This window comes from Pelophylax lessonae, assembly GCF_965119305.1.
Source record: "Pelophylax lessonae genome assembly, chromosome: 4".
NCBI classification, from domain to species: Eukaryota; Metazoa; Chordata; class Amphibia; order Anura; family Ranidae; genus Pelophylax; species Pelophylax lessonae.
The window spans coordinates 602,373,460-602,397,793 of record NC_138771.1 but is presented as its reverse complement, the minus strand read 5'-3'; the positions used below and the strand labels follow the sequence as shown (position 1 = coordinate 602,397,793).

Below are 24,334 nucleotides of genomic sequence, written 5' to 3'. Positions count from 1 at the left end.
GGCATGTGCACTGATTGACCAACTGCATTATCCCCTGGTTTACTCCAATAAGATGAAGGTTGTAACTGGGCAGCCTGGACATCTGCTGGGCCTCTGGCTTTTGTCATTTGGGATACCTAGAAACCCTTTATATATCGGAGTGGAGACAAATATGCACCAAAGTAAGAACGAGCAGCCTCAACTTCATTGTTCTTGTCACAATACAAAGATAATACAGCTTTATCCAAAACTATACAATTTATTACATTTACAGGCAAACACACTATTGATTAGTACTGACAGGCAGGAAACTCCCGACCGTGTTCAGTTTAAATACTTTCCACCAACTCTTATTTTTTTTGAGAAACGCAATTGAAATAAATACAGAAATGACAATGGATTTAAATTGCGAAATTAAAAACGGCAAAGAACATTGCAACATTTATAAACCTACTGTGGACCGGAATGCAAGCATGTGCTTATATTTGGGTGCATTTTTTCCAAAAGTGTTTTTTTATATTGGAAACTCCACCTTTTTAATGATTTGTGACAATGGATATTTACTGAACCAAAGAAATTGTCCTGTTTTCAGCCTGCACTGGCTTTACAAATGGATTTAAATATCAGTTAATACATTAGTTACAGACTCTTGTCCTTGGAGGCAACTGAAGGAAACCTTTACTGGGAATAAAGAACTGAAGACAAGAGCTGGGTGACCTGAACAATATGGTGCCCATTTATACTTTTTTTTTTTTAACCAGACAAATCCTCCTTCCTGAGTCACTGCACCCCACAGAATTTCCTATGCACATACCAGCTTCTGAAAGTCAGTATTTGCATAGGCATAGAAACCCCCCCTCACCTGACAACTCAGACAGCTGATCAGGCACTGGAGATAGCACTGTGCAAAGTGTGGGGGGTGTTATTTCTTCCCATACCTGGAAGTTCAGGTATTTGTGGTGTTTAAGGCCCCTTTCACACTTGTACGACCTAAAAGACGTCGACTTTGCCGTGACTTAAAAGCAACGCCTGTATAATCTTGAGGTCTACGGACCTCAAATCGCATCAAAGTCTGACCAAAGTAGTGCAAGCGAAGAATGGTACTCATTGGAAATCATGGGGTATGACTTGTCATGCGACTAAGTCGCAGGACAAGACGTACAAGTGTGAAAGGCACCTAAGGCAAGACAATTTTTCTTGTACTGTAAGGACCCCTATGGCATGTTATCCAGCGCTGTTCATCTTCGATTCCTTATTTTCAGTACAGGGTCGTGTTAAGCTGAGGCATCTGTTAAATCTTGGTATAGCTGAAGTTTAGGTATAGCACTTTTTGTGCCATACACCACAGAAGCTGAAACACACTGTAGTAGGGCCCCCCTACTACAGTGACTGCTGCCGCCTTCCAGCTCCTGTGCCGAGCGGCCTTGCTGCTGCATTGTTAACACAGGTCCCCTACTCAGTATGGAGACCATTTAGCGCAGTGGTCCTCAACTCCAGTCCTCGGGGCCCACTAACAGGCCAAGTTTGCAAGATAACTAAATTACATCACAGGTGCTCTAATTTGCTGCTCAGTGATTGCAGTATTCTAGTCTGCATCTCCCCAAGGTAATACTTAAAATCTGGCCTGTTAGTGGGCCCGAGGACCAGAGTTGAGGACCACTGATTTAGAGAACACTGCATTTTCTAAACAGATGCAAAGTGTTCTCCGATTGAGCAAGGTGGAGATTGTGACGTCACCCCCCACCTCGTCCAATGCGGTCAACACTCGGAACAGGTGCCTACTACAGTGATTTCCAGCTTCCATGGGGATTCCACAGGTATGGCACATAGAAGCATCACTGGTCCAAGCTGGACTAATGTAAAATTGCCATACCTGAAATTCAGCTTTACGTGACCCTTTAACTTTGCCTTGCATGGCCAGAAGAAAGTGTCACAATAATGCAATGTTTGCCTTACCGGCCAGTGGGCATTAAAATATTACACAAGTAAACTATGCAGACACAATTCATCAGAATTCCTAAATGCTTAATGCGAGTCCCTTAACAACTGGTCAGGACAGGCTGGCTCCATCTACACTGTTCTCCTCCGAGTCTGGTGCTTTGAGCTTAGACAAAGCTGCATGTATCCTGAAGAGGGTGCGGGATTCCATGGAGTAATTCTTGTAGTTATTCCTAAAAGAAAGAAAAATTAAAGTTCACCTCCACTAAAAATAGAGATTTCACTTTTGCATGGGCATGTGTGGGCTCAAATTGTACAAGAAATAGACCATCAACATTTAGCAATGAGTACTACGGTGATTGTGCTTCAAGATACTGAAATAATAGAGATAACCTATAAGGCCCAATTTACACCTCAGCGTTTTGTAGCTTGAAGCTCCAAAGCGTGGAAAGAGAAAAAATTAATTATTCTCTATGGAGTTGGTTCACATCTGCACTCCTAGTTGCCTGAAGCCCGAAGCTCGAAAAAAGTTATGGAGCTTTTTTTTTTTTTTTTTTGTAGCTCAAATTGGGCAGAGTTGTGTGTTGGCGCATTTTTTATTCACATAAAATTAGTGGAAACTTTTGAGACCTTTTGCAAGTTTCTGGTCAAATGCAAAAACATATATAGTAATATATGAATAAATAAATGTAAAATTAATGCACAAATAACTAAAAAGCATCATAAATAAAATAAATTATTAATATGTAATAATAAATGAATAAATAATAATTAACCCCAAAGCTTAAAAAAAATATAATAAATTATTATTAAAGTGGATGTAAACCCTCTCCTATACCCAATGAAGTGAATAACCTCATATGATACAGAGATTAAACAATTCTCCCTATATAAAAGTTTTACATATCTGCTGTCTTTCCCTTTCTACACTCTTTAGAAAGTTTACATGGTGTTAGAAATCTTTCTTCCTCATTCAGCAGTGGGTGTGGAGTCTGGGCATACACTGTGTGTGAGCTGATTGGTGGAAAGGCACACCCCACCCCTCCACATAGGCAGAATAACAAAAACTTGCAGAGCTGCAGTATGAATAGACCAGCTCTCTGCTTATCTCTAAGTTCCCTACCTGACACAAATTTCCAGCTGCTTTTATCTTGTGTGTCAGAAGTTATCATGCTGATAACAGAGAAACGGAGCAGCAGAAAGACAACACTTAGGGCCCTTTCACACAGGCTTTCTGACTTGGTCCGCCTGTCAGTTTTTCAGGTGGACCTAATTGGATGCCCCATGCAGCCCTATGGAGCAGTGGATGTCAGCAGAGACCTCTCCGCTGACACCCGCTGCTATCCGATCCTGTCCGTGAAATCCGGACGGATATAAACCCTATTTTCCATCCGTCTGGCAGATCGGATGAAAACGGACAGGCGGTCCGTTATCATCCCATCTCAGAGAGGAGATCGGGGATCTGACAGGTCTGCCTATTAAAAGTAAGCGGAGACGGATCTGTCATCCACCTGCTCAGCGGGGATCGGCGGATCGATCCCCGCTGAGCAAAACGGAGTCCGTGAGGCGCACTGCCCGTGTGAAAGGACCCTTAGGGCTTTGTAAAGAGATAAGTAAACACTACATATACTGTATATGTGAGGACAGATTTCATGAATGGTGTTTTACAACCACTTTATTAATAAAATAATAATAAACACTCAAACAAAAAAAAAAAATGTATTTTGTGCTAGGGTTAGTGTGCTTATTATTTTATTTTTAGGGGTTAATAATTTATTTATTATTACATAGTATTCATTTATCATATTTATTATTTGTGTGTATTTTACATTTATTTGTTAGTAGTAGTATAAACACAACAAAAAAAATTCAAATAAAATAAAAATACATAAAAGGACCATAAATAACCTAAATGAACTAAACCTAACCTTAAAAGTATACATAAAAGGCAAAACTTTTTTTTTTTCAAGTTTTGGATGGATTAAATCTGCGATTTTTTTTTGCGGGACTGCGACATTGCGGCAGACAGATCGGACCCCTGACTGATATTTTTGACACTTTTGAGGGGACCAGTGATATTGCTACAGTAACCAGTGCTAAAAATATGCCCTGTTACTGTAATAATGACACTGGCAGGGAAGGGGTTAACATTATGGGTGATCAAGGGCTTAAATGTGTACCTAGGGGAGTGATTCTAACTGAGGGGGCGGGGCTTTTGAAATGACCATAGAGACCTGTGATCATATATAGAAGGATCACATGAGCTCTGTGATCATCCCAGGGAGAAGGACGATCGGCTGTGTTTACAACAGCCGACCGTTCTCTCTCAGCGAGGAACGATCGTGGGTGTCAGGCGGCAATCGGGGGCGGGAGCGCGCTGCCGGCGGCATGCGTTCGCCCCCTAGCCTCCTGAGAGCGAGCAGCGTATACCCAAGTCACTTTGCCCAGGAGCGGCTGGCTGCCGCAGTATATCTGCCGTGGGCGGTCGTAAAGTGGTTAACGTGACCGTTGGATATAACATGATATCAGTCTCTAACATGACAGGGAGATGAAATATTGCAGCAATCTCTTACTATAAGGCCCCTTTCACACTTGTGCGACTTGGGACTGCAAAGTCGCATGACAAGTCGTACTCCATGATTTTCAATGAGTATCGTTTATATCTGTGCGACTTCAGGTTGCAAAGACTTCAAACAAGTCCCTGCACTACTTTGGTTCAACTTTGATGAGTTTTGAGGTCCATAGACATAGGCATTACTTCAAGTCCAGTCAAAATTGCGGCAAAAAAAGCACAGTAAAATTGCGCGACTTAGGTCGCACAAGTGTGAAAGGTGTCTAACAGTCTCTTGCAATAGGTGTCTGCTACTCGTTTTCTACAATGGTCACAGTCAGCGGATACCATTTATAGTTTTAGAAAATCCTAGATGAATGCAGATCGAAATGCAAATGTAACTTATAACATTAGCTTGCGAAATGGAATGTGTTGCAATTATTTGGGTGTATGTAGATTTAGACCCCGTTTACACTTGTGCGACCTAAAAGCCCCGTGATTTTGCCGCGATTTTGACTGGACTTTAAACAATGCCTAGGTCTATGGACCTAAAAACACATCAAAGTCGGACCAAAGTAGTGCAGGGACTACTTTGAAGTCACACAGATATGAACGGTACTCATTGGAAATCATGGAGTACGACTTGTCATGCGACTTTGCAGTCCCAAGTCGCACAAGTGTGAAAGGGGCCTTACTTTAAACTTTTTTTTTTTTTTTCAATAAAAAAACACTTTGAAGCAAACCTGTTAGTTTCCCCAGACTGTGCAGGGAGGGTAAGGAGCCCCTACCCTCTGTTTGCTCCTCTCACTGCCTTGTTCAATCTCGGTTACACCCTGCAAAAATCACTGCGCAGGTTCTGACCCAAAGCTTGTTCAAAGCTTATGTTCCCCTCACCCCTACATGATGAGGACTGGTGATTGGCTACTCATGCACTGAACACTGCATTGTGGGGAGGCAGAGGAGTCACATGTGCCTGCAAACCTTAATGTACCTTGTTTAAATCCATTATATGTATTAATTTAAATGCAAGCAGTATGAGCACCTAAATCTACCTTCATAACAGTCTGATGTGCTACCAAGTAACTTGCTGACAGAAGGAGAGAGCGGAGTGAGATTGAGTTCATCAGTCTCCTGTTTCTGCCTTAACTGTCACAGGCTGGGGGGAGGGACAAGACTTGTAAGTGTTGCTTAAATACAGCAGAGAAAAATTAGGTCTTCTGCCCTGCTCCTTCCAAATCTTTTGGAAGGTAAAACAGCTCCCTGTGATGGTACTCAATGTCACTGGGAGTGAAAGACAGATACTAATGGACACTGAGAATATGGTTTGGATTACTTCAAATGGGACAGTAATATTTAGCTCAAGAAACCTATGAAGACTGCATCACACAGACTTTATAACAGATGCTAATATCACCAGCTCAACCACCTGTCTTCCACACATCATTGAATATGCTGATATACTCGCCTGTTATCTACTGTGGGTTCTGTGTTTACACTTCTGATAATGTGTCTTGTACTTCAATGTCAGAGATGGACAGTCTGTCACTGGTGGTCTATTCCTATTGTCTGTGTATTAAGGTGTGATGTGTATTCTGTTAAGCCTGTCTGTTCCATTGTTATTGTTAATGAACTCACATATTGTTCCTGTCCAGTTGGCTAGATAATTAGTTCAGGTTAATTGTATTTCTATATACCATTTCATCTGCATATGACAATGTAATCAGGCAACCCCTGACCTGATGGGGTAATTTGATCAGGAGGGGGGTGTCCATGCTGTATATAAATTCTGTGTGACTGTTCAATAAAGAGAAGGTTCCAGAACAAGCTAAGTTGTCGGCTAGAAAATCTGATATCTATGTTCAAGAAGGAAGGAAGCCGCATACTGACGGAAGCACAGTGTGGGTCGCGGCTCTGTTACACTCCCATTTACTGCATTTTCATAAGGGTACTTAGCCATATGCCTGGAGTTTAGCTTTAAAAGAGAGGTGTGGCAATCAAAAAAAAAAAAAAAACACCACATACTCACCTAGATGGTTGCAGCATCAATCCGAGCTGTAGCTGTCCCCCACCGGCCCTACACCTGGAACGGTTTTGTTTTCCTCTGCTAAGCTTTAGCAGTTGGTGTAATGTTTATAAAAGTTTAATAAACATACCCTTTTAAAAAAGAACTGAGTGATCAAAGACCGCTGATCGCTCAGATCGTGGGTCAGCTCTGAGCAGAGAGCGGTGACTGTCAGTCACCAGCTCCGTTCTCTGCCCCTCCGGTGATCACTGGAGCACCGGACTGTGGAGGGGGCAGGAGCGGCTGGCTCAGGCTCTCAGCAGTGAGATGGGAGGCTGAGCCAGCTGCTAGTCTGGCATCTGGGTGGATCCTGACATTATTTGTTGGGATCTTTGCAAAGCCTGAATGGGCTTTGTGACGTCAGCTGACAGTGGGCTTTAGCCTGCTGCCAGCTGAATCTGGGTCTCAGGAGTGCAGAACTAAGTGCACTCCTTTCATTAACAGGCTTTGGCCATACTTCTCCTACAGTATAAAGCTTGTTTTTGTTGGAGGGAAAAATACCTCCAAACTAAAGAAATAAGCCCTAATACCATCAATATTTTACATACTTGGCACGACGTAGAAGTGGAATGGCATCGTCCCCCCTGCGCTGCTGTATGTAGAGGAGGCTCAGCTCCAGCAGGGAGTTAGGAACTAAATGATGATCATATTTTATCTTCTTCTCCCTGGAAAGGAGATGAGAAATCAATTCGGGTTCATCAATTCATATATGGACATCTGTGCCACACTATGCCATGTCTATATCAGGACTGCTTACCTCTGGCAGATGTGGTTAAAGCACTGCTCGGCCTGTGCCAGCCTCCCTCGATGTCTCAGACACAAACCTTTCAGCAGAAGGATGGAGCAGTGGTCGTCCTCAGTGTACTCGTTGGCTGTCAGAAGGGAAGCAAAGAAGTCCAAGGAAAAGAGTGAATGTAAAACACAGTCAGCAGGATAGAAGATTTTACTGCATGACAAACCACATTGGCACATGTGAAACTACTGTGGTTCTATGAATGATCCATAAAAGGTTTTCTAGCACTGTGAATGGCTGGTTGCAGGACATGGCTATTCATGTGCATGGCTAGGTCTGTTATAGGATTTGAATAAAGGAATAACCTAGTTTTTTATGCAGACATCTACCTCTAGATCACAGGTGTCAAACACAAGGCCCACAGGCCGAATGCAGCGCCCCCCCCAGGCCATTTCATCTTGCCCTCGCACCTCTCCTGCGGAAACCCTTTTGTCTCTGCCCCTACCTTGTCTCAGTAGTCAGCAGCAGAGAGGACAGAACTCCTTTGCCAGATCCTGCACTCCTCTGTGCAACTGCAGAAAGGCTCGTCTTTACCCCCCCCCCCTTCTCAGCAGTCCGCAGCAGAGAGGAGGGCAGAACTCCTCCTTTCAGACCCTGTGCCTCTCTGTGCAGCTGTAACGCCACCTTGTCTCTGCCTCCCCTGGTCTCGCATTGAGCAGACTCTGGAAGCTGACTCCAGCCCTCCTTTGGTTCTCCTCCAGACCCTGTGCCTTCTTCCCAGATCCACCTTTCTTCCTGGCAGTAGCACAAGGTAAGGTGGTGCACTGTGATGTAAGGAAGAGTGGGTGACTCCTGAAGGTTTAGGGGGACTCTTGACATCTCATATAAGGGGGCGTGGGGTGCTCTGGACATCCAAACTTACAGATATAACCGTCCCTTTGAGGGCAACCATAATGCTGATGCGCCCCGTGATGAAATTGAGTTTGACACCTCTGCTCTAGATTATTTCCAGGGATTCTTTTTCTCTCTCTTACTTTGTTCCAGTAGAAAGACGTAGCTTTTATTACTCCCTGTGATATCACCACCCATTAGGCTGTCTTGTATTTTAAATCTCTGACTACTACCTTGGCCATTGGACATCACTGCACAATGTTTAGGTTGTATTTTCAGCATTTGAAAAACATAAGACAATGTAAACTCAGCATTTCATGATATGTGGCTGCTGTACCATGTACTTGTATGATAAAGTCTCCTGTTCTCTTTGTATGGCTTCCTTCATGTGAAATCACTGGTGATCCTGCCTATCCCTCTGCTTTCCTATTAATAACTGACCACACTAAGCAGGAGAGCACACTGTGGTCAGTTCTCTAGCTGTGCTGGAAACCCAGCCTGCTCCAATCATCAGACTTCCCCTGACACCCCTAACACACAGCCTTTCACTGGGAAAATCAGTGTGCTGCTGTCTCTCCTCCCCTCAACTCTTAAGCAGAGGGAATGTGGTCACTTAACCGCTTGCCGACCGCCGCAAGTAAATTTACTGCGGCGGTCAGCCCCTCACATGCAAAGTGACGTTAATTAACGTCACTAGCCTGGGAGGGTCTGGGGAGCGGGCGCGCTCCTGCTCCCGCGCGGTCACGGACCCCCCCGCGCGTGTGACCGGCGGACCCGATGTCCGCCGGTCACTCGGCGATCGTCGGGGGAGAGGGAGAAAGTCAGGCAGCTTGTGTAAACAAGCTGCCTGTCATTCTCCTCGGTGTAAAAACACTGATCACACGGTTCTACAATGTAGAACCGTTGATCAGTGTCCTTACAGCTCAAGTCACAGCCAATCACAGCCCCTAGGGACACACACAGCCCCTCCCTCTCAAATAAAGTTAACCCCTTCGCTACCAGTGTATTTTTACAGTAACAATGCATATGTATAGCACTGATTACTGTAGAAATGTCACTGATAACCCCAAAAGTGTCAAAAATGTCAGTCAAGGGTCCGATCTGTCCGCCCCAATGTCACAGTACCGCAAAAAAAAAAAAACGCAGATCGCCGCCATTACGCGTTAAAAAAAACCCAACAAAAATGACAAAAATCTTTCCCTTTGTTAGTAAACGCGATAACTTTTGCGCAAACCAATCAAAATACGCTTATTGTGATTTTTTTTACCAAACATAGGTAGCAGAAAACAAATTGGCCAAAAATTTAAAAAAAATTTTGATTTTTACATTTTTTTGGGGGGGGGAATTTCATATAAAAAAAATGTGAAAAATATTGTTATTTTTTCAAAATTTACGCTCTTTTTTTGTTTATAGCGCAAAAATTGCACAGGTGATCAAATACCACCAAAAGAAAGCTCTGTTTGTGGGAAAAAAAGGACGTAAATTTAGTTTGGGTACAGCATCGCACGACCGCGCAATTGTCAGTTAAAGTCGCACAGTGCTGAATCGCAAAAAGTGGCCCAGACGTAAGACATCAAAATCCTTCGGTGGTAAAGTGGTTAATCTATATTTACATTCCACTTTAAGCATATCTGAGTAATTTTTCCTAGGATATTCACAAGGCAAAATCACCTGATACGGTTATTTGTAGATCAGAAACAAACAGAAGCTGGAAAACCCGGCATTATGGATATGACGCAATTGCCTTCAGGCATCTAGCATGTTCCTAAACACAAACTGTCACATTGGGCGAATGATTGTGTTTAGGTCTATGAAGCAGGGTGGGGGGGAAGGTTCAGCAGACATCTCCAGGGTTGACTTATTGCAGAGAATATAATATAGATTGGAAAACTAACCAGTTTATCTAAGGAGCCCCAAGCTGGTGGTGTCTGCAGATACCCCCATAGACATTAGCTCTTCACCCAACCCATCTGTTTAAATGCCATCCAATCTGTTGGTTTGCCCACCTTAGACCCCCTGTTAATATAAGACATATTACCTGGCTCTTGTAGAAGATGGTTCTCGGCCACACAAAGTGTATTCAGAGTGTCTTCTGTTAGCTTGGCGTCTTTTCCAAGTACGGAAAATCCATTCCATAGGTACATCATCTCCTAGAGAGCAAAAGCCAACAACATTTATAGGATTCTATAACTCTGATAAGTCATGGATATACCCGCTGCCTCTCATCCAACAGGCCAATCTTTTACAAAAAACGTGTACCTTAAGGTTAGGGCGCAATCTCCCAGGCTGAGCCTAGTCTTTGACCTAATGTCATTTATTCCTAGCTTGACATCTTGATCGACGCACCTAAACTTCCCCTCTCTATTAGCAGCTAGGAACAATCTTTGGGGCTTAACTTCAGGTAGACAGAAAAGGAACCAATTATTACATCATTAATTGGATTTGAAATAGTTTTTCTCGACTTCTTTCTGCAGGCATTCTGGGATCAGTGCAATTCCCTTTGTCAGTGCTGACCAAACACCCTTATCCATCCCAGAAGCACCGCAGAAAGAAGAGGAAGAAGAGCAGGGATTTTAAATCCCCTGGACTGCTGCACCAGCTGCATGGGTACTGACAACTTCTCACCCATGGAGGTAAGTACAGCGGTGACCAGAAGGTTATTTTTCCGGAAAAGGTAAACTTACACTTTCCCACTTGCTGGCCGCACTATAGCCAGAAGACAGCTACTGCATGTTCGTCCAGTTATGGGAGGGCACCCCCCCATGCACGCCCTAAGGGCACGTTCTGTGATCACTGTGTCCGTTGGACACAGCTGATCACAAATCGAGGCAAAGGTCGAATTACAATGGCTCTTTACCAGAAGAGGGTTTCCTAGCTTTTAACAGCATTAGAAATACCGACTCACGACTGTAAAGCAGGATGGAAGATTCGTCCTTGGGACAGCAGATCCTCCCTGAGAGGAAGCTTCCAAGCAAACGTCAGCGACCAGCCGCACCAGATCAGCTTACCAAGCCCGGCAAGCCCAGTCCAGGGCCACTAAGATGACCGGAAACCCTTTCTGCCTCGATTCTGCATAGACGTCTTGGCAAAAGCTTGAGAGGAGGGAATGCGTAAATCACACGATACTGACCCCATGGAGCCACTAGCGCATCTGTGGCATCCGCTAGAGGAACCCGTGACGGAGCCACAAACCTCTGCACTTTTCTGTTGAGCCGAAGCCAACAGATCCACCTTAGGGATGCCCCAACAGATACAACTGATGAAAACACCTTCGGATGAAGGGACCACTCCCCTTGGTCCAATGCCTGCTGACTGAGGTAATCCGCCTGCCAGTTTTCCACCCTGGGAATGTGTAGGAACCGTTCTGCCCACTTTAGAAAGCCGGCTACCTCCACAGCCACCCGGACACTTCTTGTGCCCTCCTGGTGACTGACATAAGCCACGGCCGTGGCATTGTCCGATTAAATATGTACCGGACATCCCTGAAGACAATCCGTCCAATGTTCCAGGCACAGTCTGATCGCTCAGAGTTCCAAGATATTGATCAGTAATCTGGACTCTTACAGTGTCCAGATCCCCTGAGCAGAATATTTGCCGAGGACGCCACCCCAACCGGACAGGCTGGCGTCCATGGTGACCACTGTCCAATACAGTGGGAGGAAAGATTTGCCCAGCCGAAGCGCCGAAGAACGAAGCCACCATATCAGGGACTCTTTCATTCCCCGGCTCAGCCGGGTCCGATTGTCCACTCCTACTTGGCCAGAATCTCCCTTGCACCGACCTTGTTTGGAACTTTGCAAATGGAACCACCTCGAAGATGGACACCATCAGGCCCAGCACCCACATGCAAGTCCAGAGGGATGCCCATCTGCTGGACAGCAGGAGATGAATTGCAGCCTGTAGTTTCTGTAGTTTGTCCAGAGGAAGGAGCACTCTGGCTAAGGCCGAGTCCAGAGTCAGACCCATAGTCCAGCTTGTGGACAGATTCATAACAGACTTCTGAAAATTCAGATTTCAGCCAAACTCCCTCAAGCTCGTATGGCAATTTCTAGGTTTTCCACCAGAGCAGTAGGAGACTCCACTCGCAGAAGAAGGTCGTCCAAGTAGCCCAGTACCGCAATCCCCCATTGGCATAACAATGCTGGCACCGGGGCCAACACTTTCGTGAAGACCTGAGGAGCAAAGGCAAGACCAAAAGGTAACGTCACCATCTGAGAATGCTCCTCTCCCATGGCAAAGCGGAGGAAACACTAGAGACCGACTCATATTGGAATGTGAACGTAAGCGTCTTTGAGGTCGATGGAGGCAAGAAAATTCCCCTAATGCAGGTAAGCCACCACCGTGCGAACAGACCCAATTATGAACTTCTGCACCCGCACAAAGCAGTTCAGCGCCTTAAGGTCCAGAATTGCATGCACCTTGCCTTCTTTCCGGGAGTAGGACTAGACAGGAAAGAAAACGTTCTGGCCACACCTTAGGGGTAGTCCCAAAGGGTATATCCTCTCACTTCCTACTACAGGATATCAGTTATGTCACAAAGCAGTGTCAGAGAATGTAACCCAACCCAACTCAAAAACAGAGGGGCGGGTACTGCGTCTGTCAATAAGCTTAAGAGAAAAGGATTTTACGGTAAGATCTTACAAAAATCCATTTTTCTCTGTCGCTCATTGACAGACGCAGTCTTCCTTGATTAATATCAACTCGGGACGTCCCAAAGCAGTGCCACAAATGAGGGGTGGGATAACAGAAATCAAAATCCAGAAGGCCCAACCGGAGCCAACCAGAAGCATCAAGGACTTATCGAGCAAAAAGATGAGACCTAAGTGAAAAAACCCAACAAACCCTCGAGGTAGACCAACAGTCTCCTCAAATTGCGGCCTGCAAAACCTTGCGGCCAAATGAGGCACCCGACGATGCCATCACATCAACTTTATAAAATTTTGTAAAGGTGTGAACCGACGATCAAGTAGTCGCCTTGAAAACCTGGACCCCTGACGCCTGATGGTGGAAGGCCCAGAAAACACTAAGCGCCCGAATAGAGTGCGCCTTAAACAGGGAACAGGGGATCCCGCCCCTTAATAGAATAAGCCTGTACCACCGTCTGTCTGATCCATCTAGACATGGTCGCGGCAGAAACAGGCAGCCCCTTTCTAGGGTCATCCGTGATCACGAAAAGTGAATCCGTTTTACGAAACGAGTTCGTAGTAGTCAAGTGTACCCTGATTGTCCGAACCACATCCAAGGAGTGTAATGCAAACTCCCAAGGATGGCTAGGCTTAGGACACAGGGAAGGTAACACAATATTCTCATTCAGATGAAACTCTGAAACCACTTTAGAAAGGAAGGATGGATTCGGACGAAGAACCACCTTATCCCTATGAACCACCAGATATGGGGAACAACAAGATAATGCGGCCACTTCTGACACCCTGCGTGCAGAACTAATGGCCACCAAGAAGACCACCTTCTGGGATAATGTAAGCAAGAGAATCTCCCTGATATTTTCAAAGGGAGGTTTCTGAAAAACGTACAACACCAAATTAAGATCCCAGGGTGGTAAGGGCGCGCGCACTGGCGGAGCCAAGTGCCGCACCCCCTGGATGAAATTCCGCACCAAGGAATGAGTAGCCAGAGGCTTCTGGAAGAAGATTGCTAACGCTGAAACCTGACCCTTGATAGTGCTCAAGGATAGTTTCTGCTCAACCCCCTTTTGTAGAAAAGCCAAGATTCGGGTCACCGAATAGGGACGTGGGGGAAAAACCCAACGATTCACACCACGCAATATAAGACTTCCATGTGCGATAATAGACTTTGCTGGAAGTCGCTTTCCTTGCTTTAATTAGAGTAGAAATAACTGAAGCTGACAATCCTCTGTCCTTCAGTACCTGGGTCTCAATGACCAGGCCGTTAAAGCCAGCGACTGTAAAGCACGATGGAAGATCGGTCCTTGAGACCGCAGATCCTCCCTGAGAAGAAGTCTCCAAGGAGCGTCCGCGACTAGTCTGCCCAAGTCGACGTACCCGGCTTGACGAGGCCAGCCCGGAATTACCAGGATAACTGGAGTTCCCTCCACCTCTATCCTGCGGAGAAATCTCAGCAGTAACTTGAGAGGGGGGAAGACATACAGTAGCTGATACTGCCCCTACGGGGCGCTCAGCGCGTCTGCTGCGTCCGCTAGAAGATCGCGGGCGCGAGCCCTGTTGAGCCGACATGCCAACAGATCCATATCCGGGGTGCCCCAATGAAGGGATAGCTGGTGAAATACCTCTGGATGAAGAGACTATTCCTCTTGATCCAGAATCTGACGGCTGAGATAATCTGCCTGTCCACCCCCGGGATGAATATTGCGGAGAGAGCTGGAACAACTGTTCCGCCCAATAAAGAATGTTGGCCACTTCTATGGCCGCCAGGGCACTCTTGGTGCCCCTTGGTGATTGACATAAGTCATGACCGTGGCATAGTCCGATTGGATCCGAACCGGGCTGCCCTGGAGCTGCTCGGTCCAGTAAATCGGACAAAGTCTGATCGCTCTCAGTTCCAACACTTTATCGGTAACCTGGAATTTATCAGAAGAAATGACTTCCCCTGGCTGAGCATCGGAGACCGAAGCCACCAGACCAGAGCCTCCCTGGTCCGCTCGCTCAATCGGATCTGATTGTCCAGGGAATCGGGATTCCGATTCCATTTAAGAATCTCCTCTCTGAGAATTCGGGTATGAGACTGGGCAAACGGTACTGCCTCTAAGGAAGCGACCATCAGTCCCAGCCAGTTGACGGACAGCAACATCTGAATCATTGACTAAATCTTCTGGAGTTTCTCCGCATGGAGAAACACTCTTGCCAAGGATGTATCCAAAATTAGGCCCAGATAGTTCAGTGTCCTGGTGGGAACCAGCCTGTGAAGATGGGGATATGAAGATAGGCATCCTAAATGTCTATGGACGCCAGGAGATCCCCCTGATGTAGGGAGGCCACCACTGTACGGATGGACTCCATCTCTCCCAAGACCAGAATTGAACGCACCTAGCCCTTTTTCCTGGGCATTGTGAACAGGTTCGACTAGAACCCCTGAAACTGTCCAAGGAATGGGAACTACCACTCCCTGTTGCATCAAGCTGTCCCCCGCAAAGCTTATTAAGCGACCCGTGGATGTCGAATATTGGAAGGGAAGAATCGTACCGGTGAAAGTGATCGAAACTCGATCTTGTATCCCGACCGTATGACCTCGCGAACCCCTTTATCCGGGATTCTGGAAAGCCATGGATCCGGAAACCGGTGAAGACGTCCCCCCACCCTAGAGATGGGTGGGGGCCCATTCTGTCAATCCAACGGGATAACAGTGGCTTTATTTAGTCTGGAAATCGGTGAGTCCACTATTGGTGGTACCGTCCATCTTATAATGAGGGATACCTCAAACTGATAGTGCCTAGCAATGCGTTTGGAAATAGCAGGGGTTTGTTTTCGGACGACCCCATTTGGGCAAGGGAAACCCTTCGCCATTTTGGTAGGCTTGCTAGTACCAAAAAAGGAATATCAGTCTCAGCTACCTTTGCCGGTGTAATCTCAAGATTTAAGGTTTCCCGGACAGACACAACTAGTGCCTCCACCAACGCTTCTTGTGCTATGGCGGAGGCAGAAGCGTCCTCCTCACTGTCTGAGGAGACCGTACCTGAGACAACAACCCCAGAAAAGGGGCTGCAATGACCAGCTCAGAATCCGTATCTGAAGTATCAGATGAAATAGGGGTAGGCGGGGGTCGCTTTTCTTGACCATCGTCCCTGACAGGCTACCTCCACCCGGGATACCAAGGACTCCAAACTGCTGATAATGCATCATCACAAGTGGGGTACTGGCGGGTCCTGCGGCCACCTCGAGGGGATCAGGTGGGGATACATGTGTGGCAGGGTTCATGATTAACAAGACACTTGCCAGCAAACACAAAAAATTAATTGCAAGAAAAAACATTTTTTTTTTTTTTTTAAACTTAGTCCCCCAGCGCAATAGCGCCCCTCAGTGTACCTGCTTGGACCCCTCAGAGAGAGAGAGAGAGAGACCCCAAGGCTCACCTGATGCACAGAAGTTTCTTATCAACCTGCTTCCAGCACTGTCTGTTACAGACAGGAAGTCTTTGGCTTGCTTTCCCAGGCCAAGGAGGCGGCTCCGCCCCTTTACACGCCTTCCGGCGCCTCCCAATTACTCCTCGTGGTGTTTGGTCACCTCAAACATGGCCGCCCCCATGCTGGAGACACGAGGCTACGCCAATATGGCGGCCTCGTGCAATCTGCAGGAAAATGGCGGCGGCCTGTGGAGGATAGCGGCGGCTTGAGCAAAGTAGCAGCGGCCTGCGGGAGTGTGCGCTCGGCCTGTGCGGCCTGCGGGAGTGTGCGCTCGGCCTGTGCGGCCTATGTCACGGCTAACCTAGTGCAGAGCTGAGGTCTGTATGCACTTGCTGGCCAGACTGGATCTAGATTATCCAGCCCGTCGCCCAGTCCGGCAGTTGATTGTAGATCTTACAGGAAAAAACAGAGAATTTTTTTTTCTAAAAATAAAAAATTTCCAGGACCAGAGATCCCAGCAAGGAACTAGGTCCTTACTCCAGACTAGGCAGAAAAAAACTGAGTACCTATAGCAGAGAGAGGGAACATACCCCCTGGGCCTGCCCATAGACAGACTTTTTTTTCTGCCTAGTGTCCTACTCCTGTAGGGGGCAGTATAACCAATGGTTAAGAAGATTAGGAGTTGTGTCCGTCAATGAACGAAAGAGAAAAAAGGTTGCCATGTTATCCGCTGTTTGCAGCAGCACCACACCCTTTTTACCACACCCCAGGGGCTGTGTTCTAATGCAGCTGCTGATGTGAAGGAGGCCCAAAATCTAAATCACGTAAACAACCTAGATGAGAGGTTAGAACATCTGAGGAGTGAAAGGTGTAACTGGCAAGTCCAGGACAGAGATCCTGCCTCATGAGTCCTTAAAACATGTGGTTCAACACATCAGTATCCACCTAAAACTGAAGTTTTATGCTGGGTGTGGGCTACCCCTATAAATATCCCAACCGAAGTCTGCACAATACATCACTAATCAGGGCCCAATTCAAACATTAATACTGTTGCCTCTAGGACTCCAAAAGTTTGCTGCTGCACCTTCTGCATTTACATAACTGCAGGAAGGGCAATCTAATGTAGGCAGTATAGGCAACAGATCTACATTTCTTTCTGCCGCTTTCACAAAAAGCCCATTGGAATGCACAAAAACCAGTCACATACCAGTGCAGGAACCGGTAACAGGACAGGGTCCTTGGCCTGGAATCTTCTCGCTTTCCTGTTGGCAAATTTTTCTGTAGGTGGCGATTTTCCTGCTATTTTCTGTTTCAATGTAGGTACCAGTCTGCAGAGAAGAGTCGGAGGATGTTCAATCATATTACTCAGACTGTCACTAACAATGGACTGAATGGAATGAATGTTCCTTACCTGAACAATTCTATCTCACTCTCTCCAAATGGTCGAGGCTCATCCTCAGGCAGCATACTGAGAAAAGCTGCCTTCATGTACACATACATAGCCTGGGGTAGAGCAGGAGGACACGTGTTAAAAAAAGGAAATGGCATCTTTAAAATATTTTCCACATTAAAGTAGAACTATAGGCAAAAATTGATTTTTGTAAGATCTTACCGTAAAATCCTTTTCTCTTAAGCTCATTGACAGACGTAGTCCTCCTTAATTAATATCAACTCGGGTTATACTGCCCTCTACAGGAGTAGGACTAGACAGGAAAGAAAACGTTCTGGCCACACCCTAGGGGCAGTCCCAGAGGGTATATCCTTTCACTTCCTGCTACAGGATATCAGTTATGTCACAAAGCAGTGTCAGAGAATTTAACCCAACCCAACTCAAAAACAGAGGGGCGGGTACTACGTCTGTCAATGAGCTTAAGAGAAAAGGATTTTACGGTAAGATCTTACAAAAATCCATTTTTCTCTGTCGCTCATTGACAGACGTAGTCCTCCTTGATTAATATCAACTCGGGACGTCCCAAAGCAGTACCACAAATGAGGGGTGGGGAAATGGAAATCAAAATCCAATCTAGAAGGCCCAACCGGTGCCAACTAGAAGTTTTAAAGGCTCATCAATCCTAACTAGACAGAAAAAAACTGATATTCTGTAGCAGGAAGTGAGAGGATATACCCTCTGGGACTGCCCCTAAGGTATGGCCAGAACGTTTTCTTTCCTGTCTAGTCCTACTCCTGTAGAGGGCAGTATAACCCGAGTTGATATTAATCAAGGAGGACTACGTCTGTCAATGAGCGACAGAGAAATCTTTTTTTTTTCTCATTTTGGATACAGCAAGGGATAACTATAGCCCCTGACGGTTTATTTTTTGCCATCTGTGTCACATTGGGGAGATTTCTTCTCACTTCCTGTCCCACGGCCAAAACAGGAAGTGAGAGGAAATTCCTGCAAATTGAGGGACTCCCTTGGCGACCACCAGGTCACTAGAACTAGTGTCCCCATTGGAATATTTCCCTTCGACTACATTTCTGGGGACAACCCAAAATTTGAGATTTTCTTTTACTTTCAATGATAATGGTTAACAGGAAAAATAGAGCGGGTGAATCTCCCCAATGGCAGCACAGACAGCAATAAAAACCCGACAGGTGTTCTAATCCATCTCCCCTCTAAACAAAACAAAAAAAATAATACGTTTTGCCTTTAGTTGTATTTCCATAACCTAACTCAATAATAGAACACCATAATATAAGTAAATTTAAAAAATCTGCAGGAGAATACAGAGGTGAGAGTTGGGCTCAGCCCATCAGTTGAACAGATGAAGAGGTTGTTGTCATTACCTTGGACCAACGGTTTTCTTTACTCAATAGATCTGCGTAGAAATAAGCCACCTTCCACATCCCCTTATATGCGTAGCACCACATCAGCTCCCAGTAACACATGTGGTGGAACTGCTTCCAGGACTGCTGAGCTGAACAACCATCTTCGAACCAGTGGATAGCCTGTCAGCGTGAAAGAGGAGTAAGGTGAGTTGTACACAACACAGTGTGTTTAAGATTATAAAATGAGAATATTTGATCAGGTTTCTTACCTCATCAACATTGCCTTTAATTTCCTCTATTCTTCCAGCAAAGAACAAGAAGATCGCACTCTGTGAAGAAAGACAAGATGAGATAATGGGAGGACTGCCTGAGGGACAACCAGCAAAGGCAGCCTAGAGGCAACAGTGGAAGGCAACCAGTGTTTGCAGCCTGCAGGCCATCCAAGGAAGGCAGCTGAGGGCGACCAGGGAAGGCAGCGTGGAGGCAAACTGGGAAAGCAACAAAGAATGGTGGCCTAGTGGCAACCAGGGAAGGCGGCCTAGGGGTAACCAGGGAAGGTAATAGGGGGGGCAACCAGAGAAGACAATAGGGGGACAACCAGGGAAGGCAACAGGGGGCAGCCAAGGAAGATAGCCTGAGGGCAACAAAAAGTTAGAATACGTTGTGCTGACCATACACTGATCTAAAATTGGTTGGTCCAGATCAGTGTGTGGCTTCCCCTGCTCAACAGAAGTTGATTATTTTATTAATTTCTGTAGAATTGGAAAATTTTCCAACGATTGGCGGCTGCAGACACTTTTGTGGATTTGCTAGCCCTGGCTGACCAAAAAAATAACAACCAGCATTAGCTAGAGGCCAGGCATCCTATTTTTACTGGTCCAATTGCCAACTTTATAGTGGTCATCTGTCTCTGTTAATAACTTCCTTCTACCAAAAGACCACTGGAGAGAATCCACATAAACAGATCAACTCAATTTATTCATTAATAACCAAATTATTACGTTGTGGCCAGTATAGAGAATAATAACGGTAGAACCATGCAATGGTCAGCCAAATAAGGCTGAATCACACTTTACTCCTCAAACAGATCTACCCTCTAAAACTGGAGGGAAATGTTGCTCATAACAAAAGATATTGGGTCCCACATTACTGTGAGCAATGCTTATAGTTATTTAGATTTTATTTGCAATTTTTCTACTTCAGGTTTGAAAATGTAAGGTGGAATTAGCCTGCTGATACTTAAGACACTATCTCCAGTTTAGCAGACAACTCATGTTTGTCTCAAGTGCCTCAACTCCTGCAAATTGTCTGTTCCAGTACACCAACCTCACCTAGTTTATGTCTGATATACACAAGAAGATCTCTTCTCACCTTGGGGTATTGACGGAGGTAAGGCTGAAGAAGAGAATCAGCTTCTGTGATGTCTTCCTCTCCAGTTCCTGTAGACATGACACAGAGAAGATGCAAATCTTATTGTGTTCTTCATATCACAATAATCATTAAAGTGTTTTATACCTCTGGACTATATACACTATATACAAACAGTGGCGGTTCTACATTAAATTGCTCCCCGGGCAAGACTCCCTCCCGGCACCCCCCCCCCCCCCCAAAAAAAAATAACATGACAACATAACAATAAGTGCAGAGTGCCACAGCAATGCCCCCAATTAATGCAGAGTGCCACATTATTGCCCCCAATAAATGCAGAGTGCCACAGTATTGCCCCCAATAAGTGCAGAGTGCCACAGCAATGCCCCCAATAAATGCAGAGTGCCACAGCAATGCCCCCAATAAATGCAGAGTGCCACAGCATTGCCCCCTTTCAATGTAGAGATGCCAGCGTGCCACCTTTCAATGCAGAGCGCCAGCGTTCCCCCCGCGAGACCCGTCCGTGCACTTACCTCACTTCAGTTCAGTCCCCGGATTCCCCGCGTCTCCTCAGTCCTCCCGCGGCACCGCCTCCTCGGCCAATGGCATGGGGTTTGCCTTTCAGCCAATCAGGAAGCGGGAGGACCCGCTCCCTGATTGGCCAGGAGGAGGATCAGTGTGACAATAGTGAATTTTCATTCGCTATTGTCACACAATGGACGGGCTTGTGTGTTATTCTACGCTCTTTGGAATATATTTTATATCAATACAATACTAATAAAGTGTATAAAGATATGGAAAAAAATATTAAGTTAAGAAGGTGGAGGGAAAGTGAGAATGCCGCTTCCCTTACTTTTTGAAAGTCTTAGTGTATTTTGGAAGGATTTGAAGCCCTACCTCCTATGCCAATTAAGACCCACCTGCTTTATTGCTAAGCCCTGCCAACACTGTATATGAATATTATCAGGTTAGGTTACTGATAAGTTTGGTGTCATGCAAGAAATTCTCAAAGATGATATGACTATTTACTGGCCAATTGTGAAGACTTTAGAAAACATTCTAGCCAACCTCCCTTCTTAGGGGAAAAAATCCATTGCCTGGTTTTGATTTTTACTCTAAAGAGCCAAGGCATGCTTGCTCAGCTGAGATTAACATGCAATGTTCATGCCACAAATTTACTTTGTTGAAGTATGAACTTTTAAGTCCCTTCTGATGTGCACGTTTTTGGTAATGCTCCGAGCTGCTGAATGAGAGTTTAGCCTGAGACACCCAAGACTGAATGAGATAGACGGCACACAGATATATGCAAGACTAACCTGGGACTGCCATGGTAATAGGCAAACCAGGCTTTCAAAATACAAAATCCCTACTGTTGGCAGAACAGGTGTATCTGTCTTCCCTTCACAGTATATATACTGACTCTTATCCTCATATAGTGGTGGCAGGTCTTACCTAGGATGAAGCTCAGAAAGGTGTAGTAGCAGAGCAGTAACATCGCACACAACAGGGACCGTAGGTTATGGGACGCGGCACCTTCATGGAGCTGGCTCAGGCCGTATTCCTGAGGAGTAAAATCACAACAAATTAGTGTCATAAAAACTTCTTACCAAATTCTCTTATGTATGTGAATACCATTTGCGGTGTTGAATGCACAAATATCACATAAGGCTATAATGTTTTTTTTTTTCAAAGTTATCTAACAAGTGAAATTAAATCAATACACTTCTAATGCTACCCAAATCTGCAGCTGTGCTAAAGGTCAGGACAGCTTATGTATTGCTCTCAATAGAGTTTTTCTGTAAAGTTGACCCCTAAGCAGCTAATAAACAAACATAAATGAATACAGTTAAATTAATACAGTTTTACGAATAAAAAAAAAAAGAGAAAACCCGTGTGTCATGTACTACCAGTGCACAAAGCAAGGTCCACAAAGACATGGATGAGCGAGTTTGGGGTGGAGGAACTTGACTGACCTGCACACATTCCTGACCTCAACCTGATAGAACACCTTTGGGATAAATTGGAGCGAAGACTGCGAGCCAGGCCTTCTCGTTCAACATCAGTGCCTGACCTCACAAATGAGCTTCTTAAAGAATGGTCAAACATTCTCATAGACACACTCCTAAACCTTGTGGACAGCCTTCCCAGAAGAGTTAAAGCCGTTATAGCTGCAAAGGGTGGGCCAACTCAATATTGAACCTTACAGACTAAGACTGGGATGCCATGAAAGTTCATGTGCGTGTAAAGGCAGGCGTCCCAATACTTTTGGTAATATAGAGAGTGTGTGTGTGAATATATATATATATATATTTTTTTTTTCAATGGTTTTTATTGAAATTTTGTACAAAGAACATAGAAAATACAAAGAAATAACAAACAGTAGTACATTTTTCCCAATTGTCCATCAGTTATTAAAGAAAGAATACAGCAGAAAACTTTTGTGGTCTTCAAGCTCCTAACACGTACTTGAAATTTTCCCTGAGGCATCAAAAGAGCTATTCAAGCTATATAGTAGTAGTCAAGATTTAGGATTGGTTTGGTTGCTAGGCTAACTACAAGATTCAAAAGAGAACATGTTACAAGGCACCGCAAACTTCCATTGTTGAGTAAGAAAACTGGTTGCTTCGCTTCCTGCCGTACCCCATCACCAGGACAGGTAATGCTAGCTCATGCAAATGCGGCAATTGGGAGTACCCAATAAGGATAACGAAGAAGAAGAAGGAGAAAGATAACGAAGAAGGAGAAGGATAACGAAGAAGGAGAAGGATAACGAAGAAGGAGAAGGATAACAAAGAAGAAGAAGGAGAAGGATAACGAAGAAGAAGAAGGAGAAGGATAACGAAGAAGGAGAAGGATAACAAAGAAGAAGGATAACGAAGAAAGAAGAAAGAGTGGACCTGACCCCCCGCTCCCAGAACCTAGACAGCTAGCAACAAGTTTATGGGTTACCAGTTAGGTAACAGAGTTTTTATTTTTTTTTAAATATATGATTTCGTATCTGCATACACAAAGTTGAACGACCAACCTTGTCTCCTGAGAAGCCAGCAAATTCCAGTATCTTCAGTATCCGGGGAGGGAAGAGAGACAAAGTCTGGAGAACAGAGGTTACATTTACATGTGAATACAAACCAACTACAACAGCACCATGTATGGTTAAGAAAGCCAATTGATGTGAAGAACTAGCCATCAGGTGAGGTGAAATTGGGTATAAGCCAAGAAAAGAAATAAAAAATGCCTTCTCTGACAATATTACAGAAAAATAATTTAAAAAGTATCTTCTTATTCATGCATACCCCCCCCCCCCTTCTTCCCAACTATACGATGTATGATGGCCAGAGCGGCCAGTCACCAGAGCCAAACACAACCACACCAGTGTAGGTCCTTACGTAAGTGCCAGCACAGTCAGATACAGAGCTTGCACAGGGCTTTCTTTTTGGAGCTGTATGAGGTGACGAGGGGCCATGGCGTGTAGGTAAGGCACGAGCTAGTGAGAGAACTACTGGTAGTAGTAAGGAGAACCTTTTTAAATTTAAGCTGGAAACACTCTTGCATATTTGTAGGCTCACATTCAGGGGCAGAGTCCTGCATGTCTATGTCTGGTAAGCAGTGTTGATTTCCACTGGGAAAAAAGAGAAGAAAGGAGGACGATGTGTTTTACTAACCATCACATTGCCCATACACAATTCAAGCCAGCTCACATGGGTTTTAGCATGCAGGTGAACAAGTCAGAAAATGCCACATGCAAAATAAAACCCTTGGGTCACAGCGGTGTCAAGCGTTCACTTTCATTTTCTAACCAGCAGAAAAAAGTGATCGTCACCGATTGCTCTAGGCAAAGGTTCAGCCATCCATCCTCTGTACTTCAATATGTATTTGTGCAAATATTTTAAAGCAAATATTCCACTTCTCCTTCATCTTTCATGTGAAACAGGCTTCACAGGGTGCCTGCTGGTAACTTTCTATCTTTTCGATGCTTCTAAACAAGGC

At 45.1% G+C, this 24,334-nt stretch overlaps 1 protein-coding gene across 1 annotated transcript in view; it reads right to left on the bottom strand.

Annotated features, from left to right (window-relative positions):
- Nucleotides 1-1,647: 1,647 nt before the first annotated feature.
- The window catches only part of LOC309555318 (tetratricopeptide repeat protein 39A-like), an 83,362-nt gene continuing 60,675 nt past the window's right edge, over nt 1,648-24,334 (bottom strand). Inside the window, exons 8-18 of the mRNA XM_082257274.1 lie at nt 23,373-23,438; nt 21,800-21,908; nt 20,351-20,418; nt 19,249-19,308; nt 18,998-19,159; nt 17,622-17,713; nt 17,418-17,538; nt 10,193-10,304; nt 7,288-7,402; nt 7,079-7,195; nt 1,648-2,150 (exon numbers count right to left, since the gene is read on the bottom strand). Coding sequence (XP_082113400.1) covers nt 2,030-2,150; nt 7,079-7,195; nt 7,288-7,402; nt 10,193-10,304; nt 17,418-17,538; nt 17,622-17,713; nt 18,998-19,159; nt 19,249-19,308; nt 20,351-20,418; nt 21,800-21,908; nt 23,373-23,438 — 1,143 coding nt within the window. The 3' untranslated portion in view covers nt 1,648-2,029. The remainder of the gene's footprint in view (nt 2,151-7,078; nt 7,196-7,287; nt 7,403-10,192; nt 10,305-17,417; nt 17,539-17,621; nt 17,714-18,997; nt 19,160-19,248; nt 19,309-20,350; nt 20,419-21,799; nt 21,909-23,372; nt 23,439-24,334) is intronic.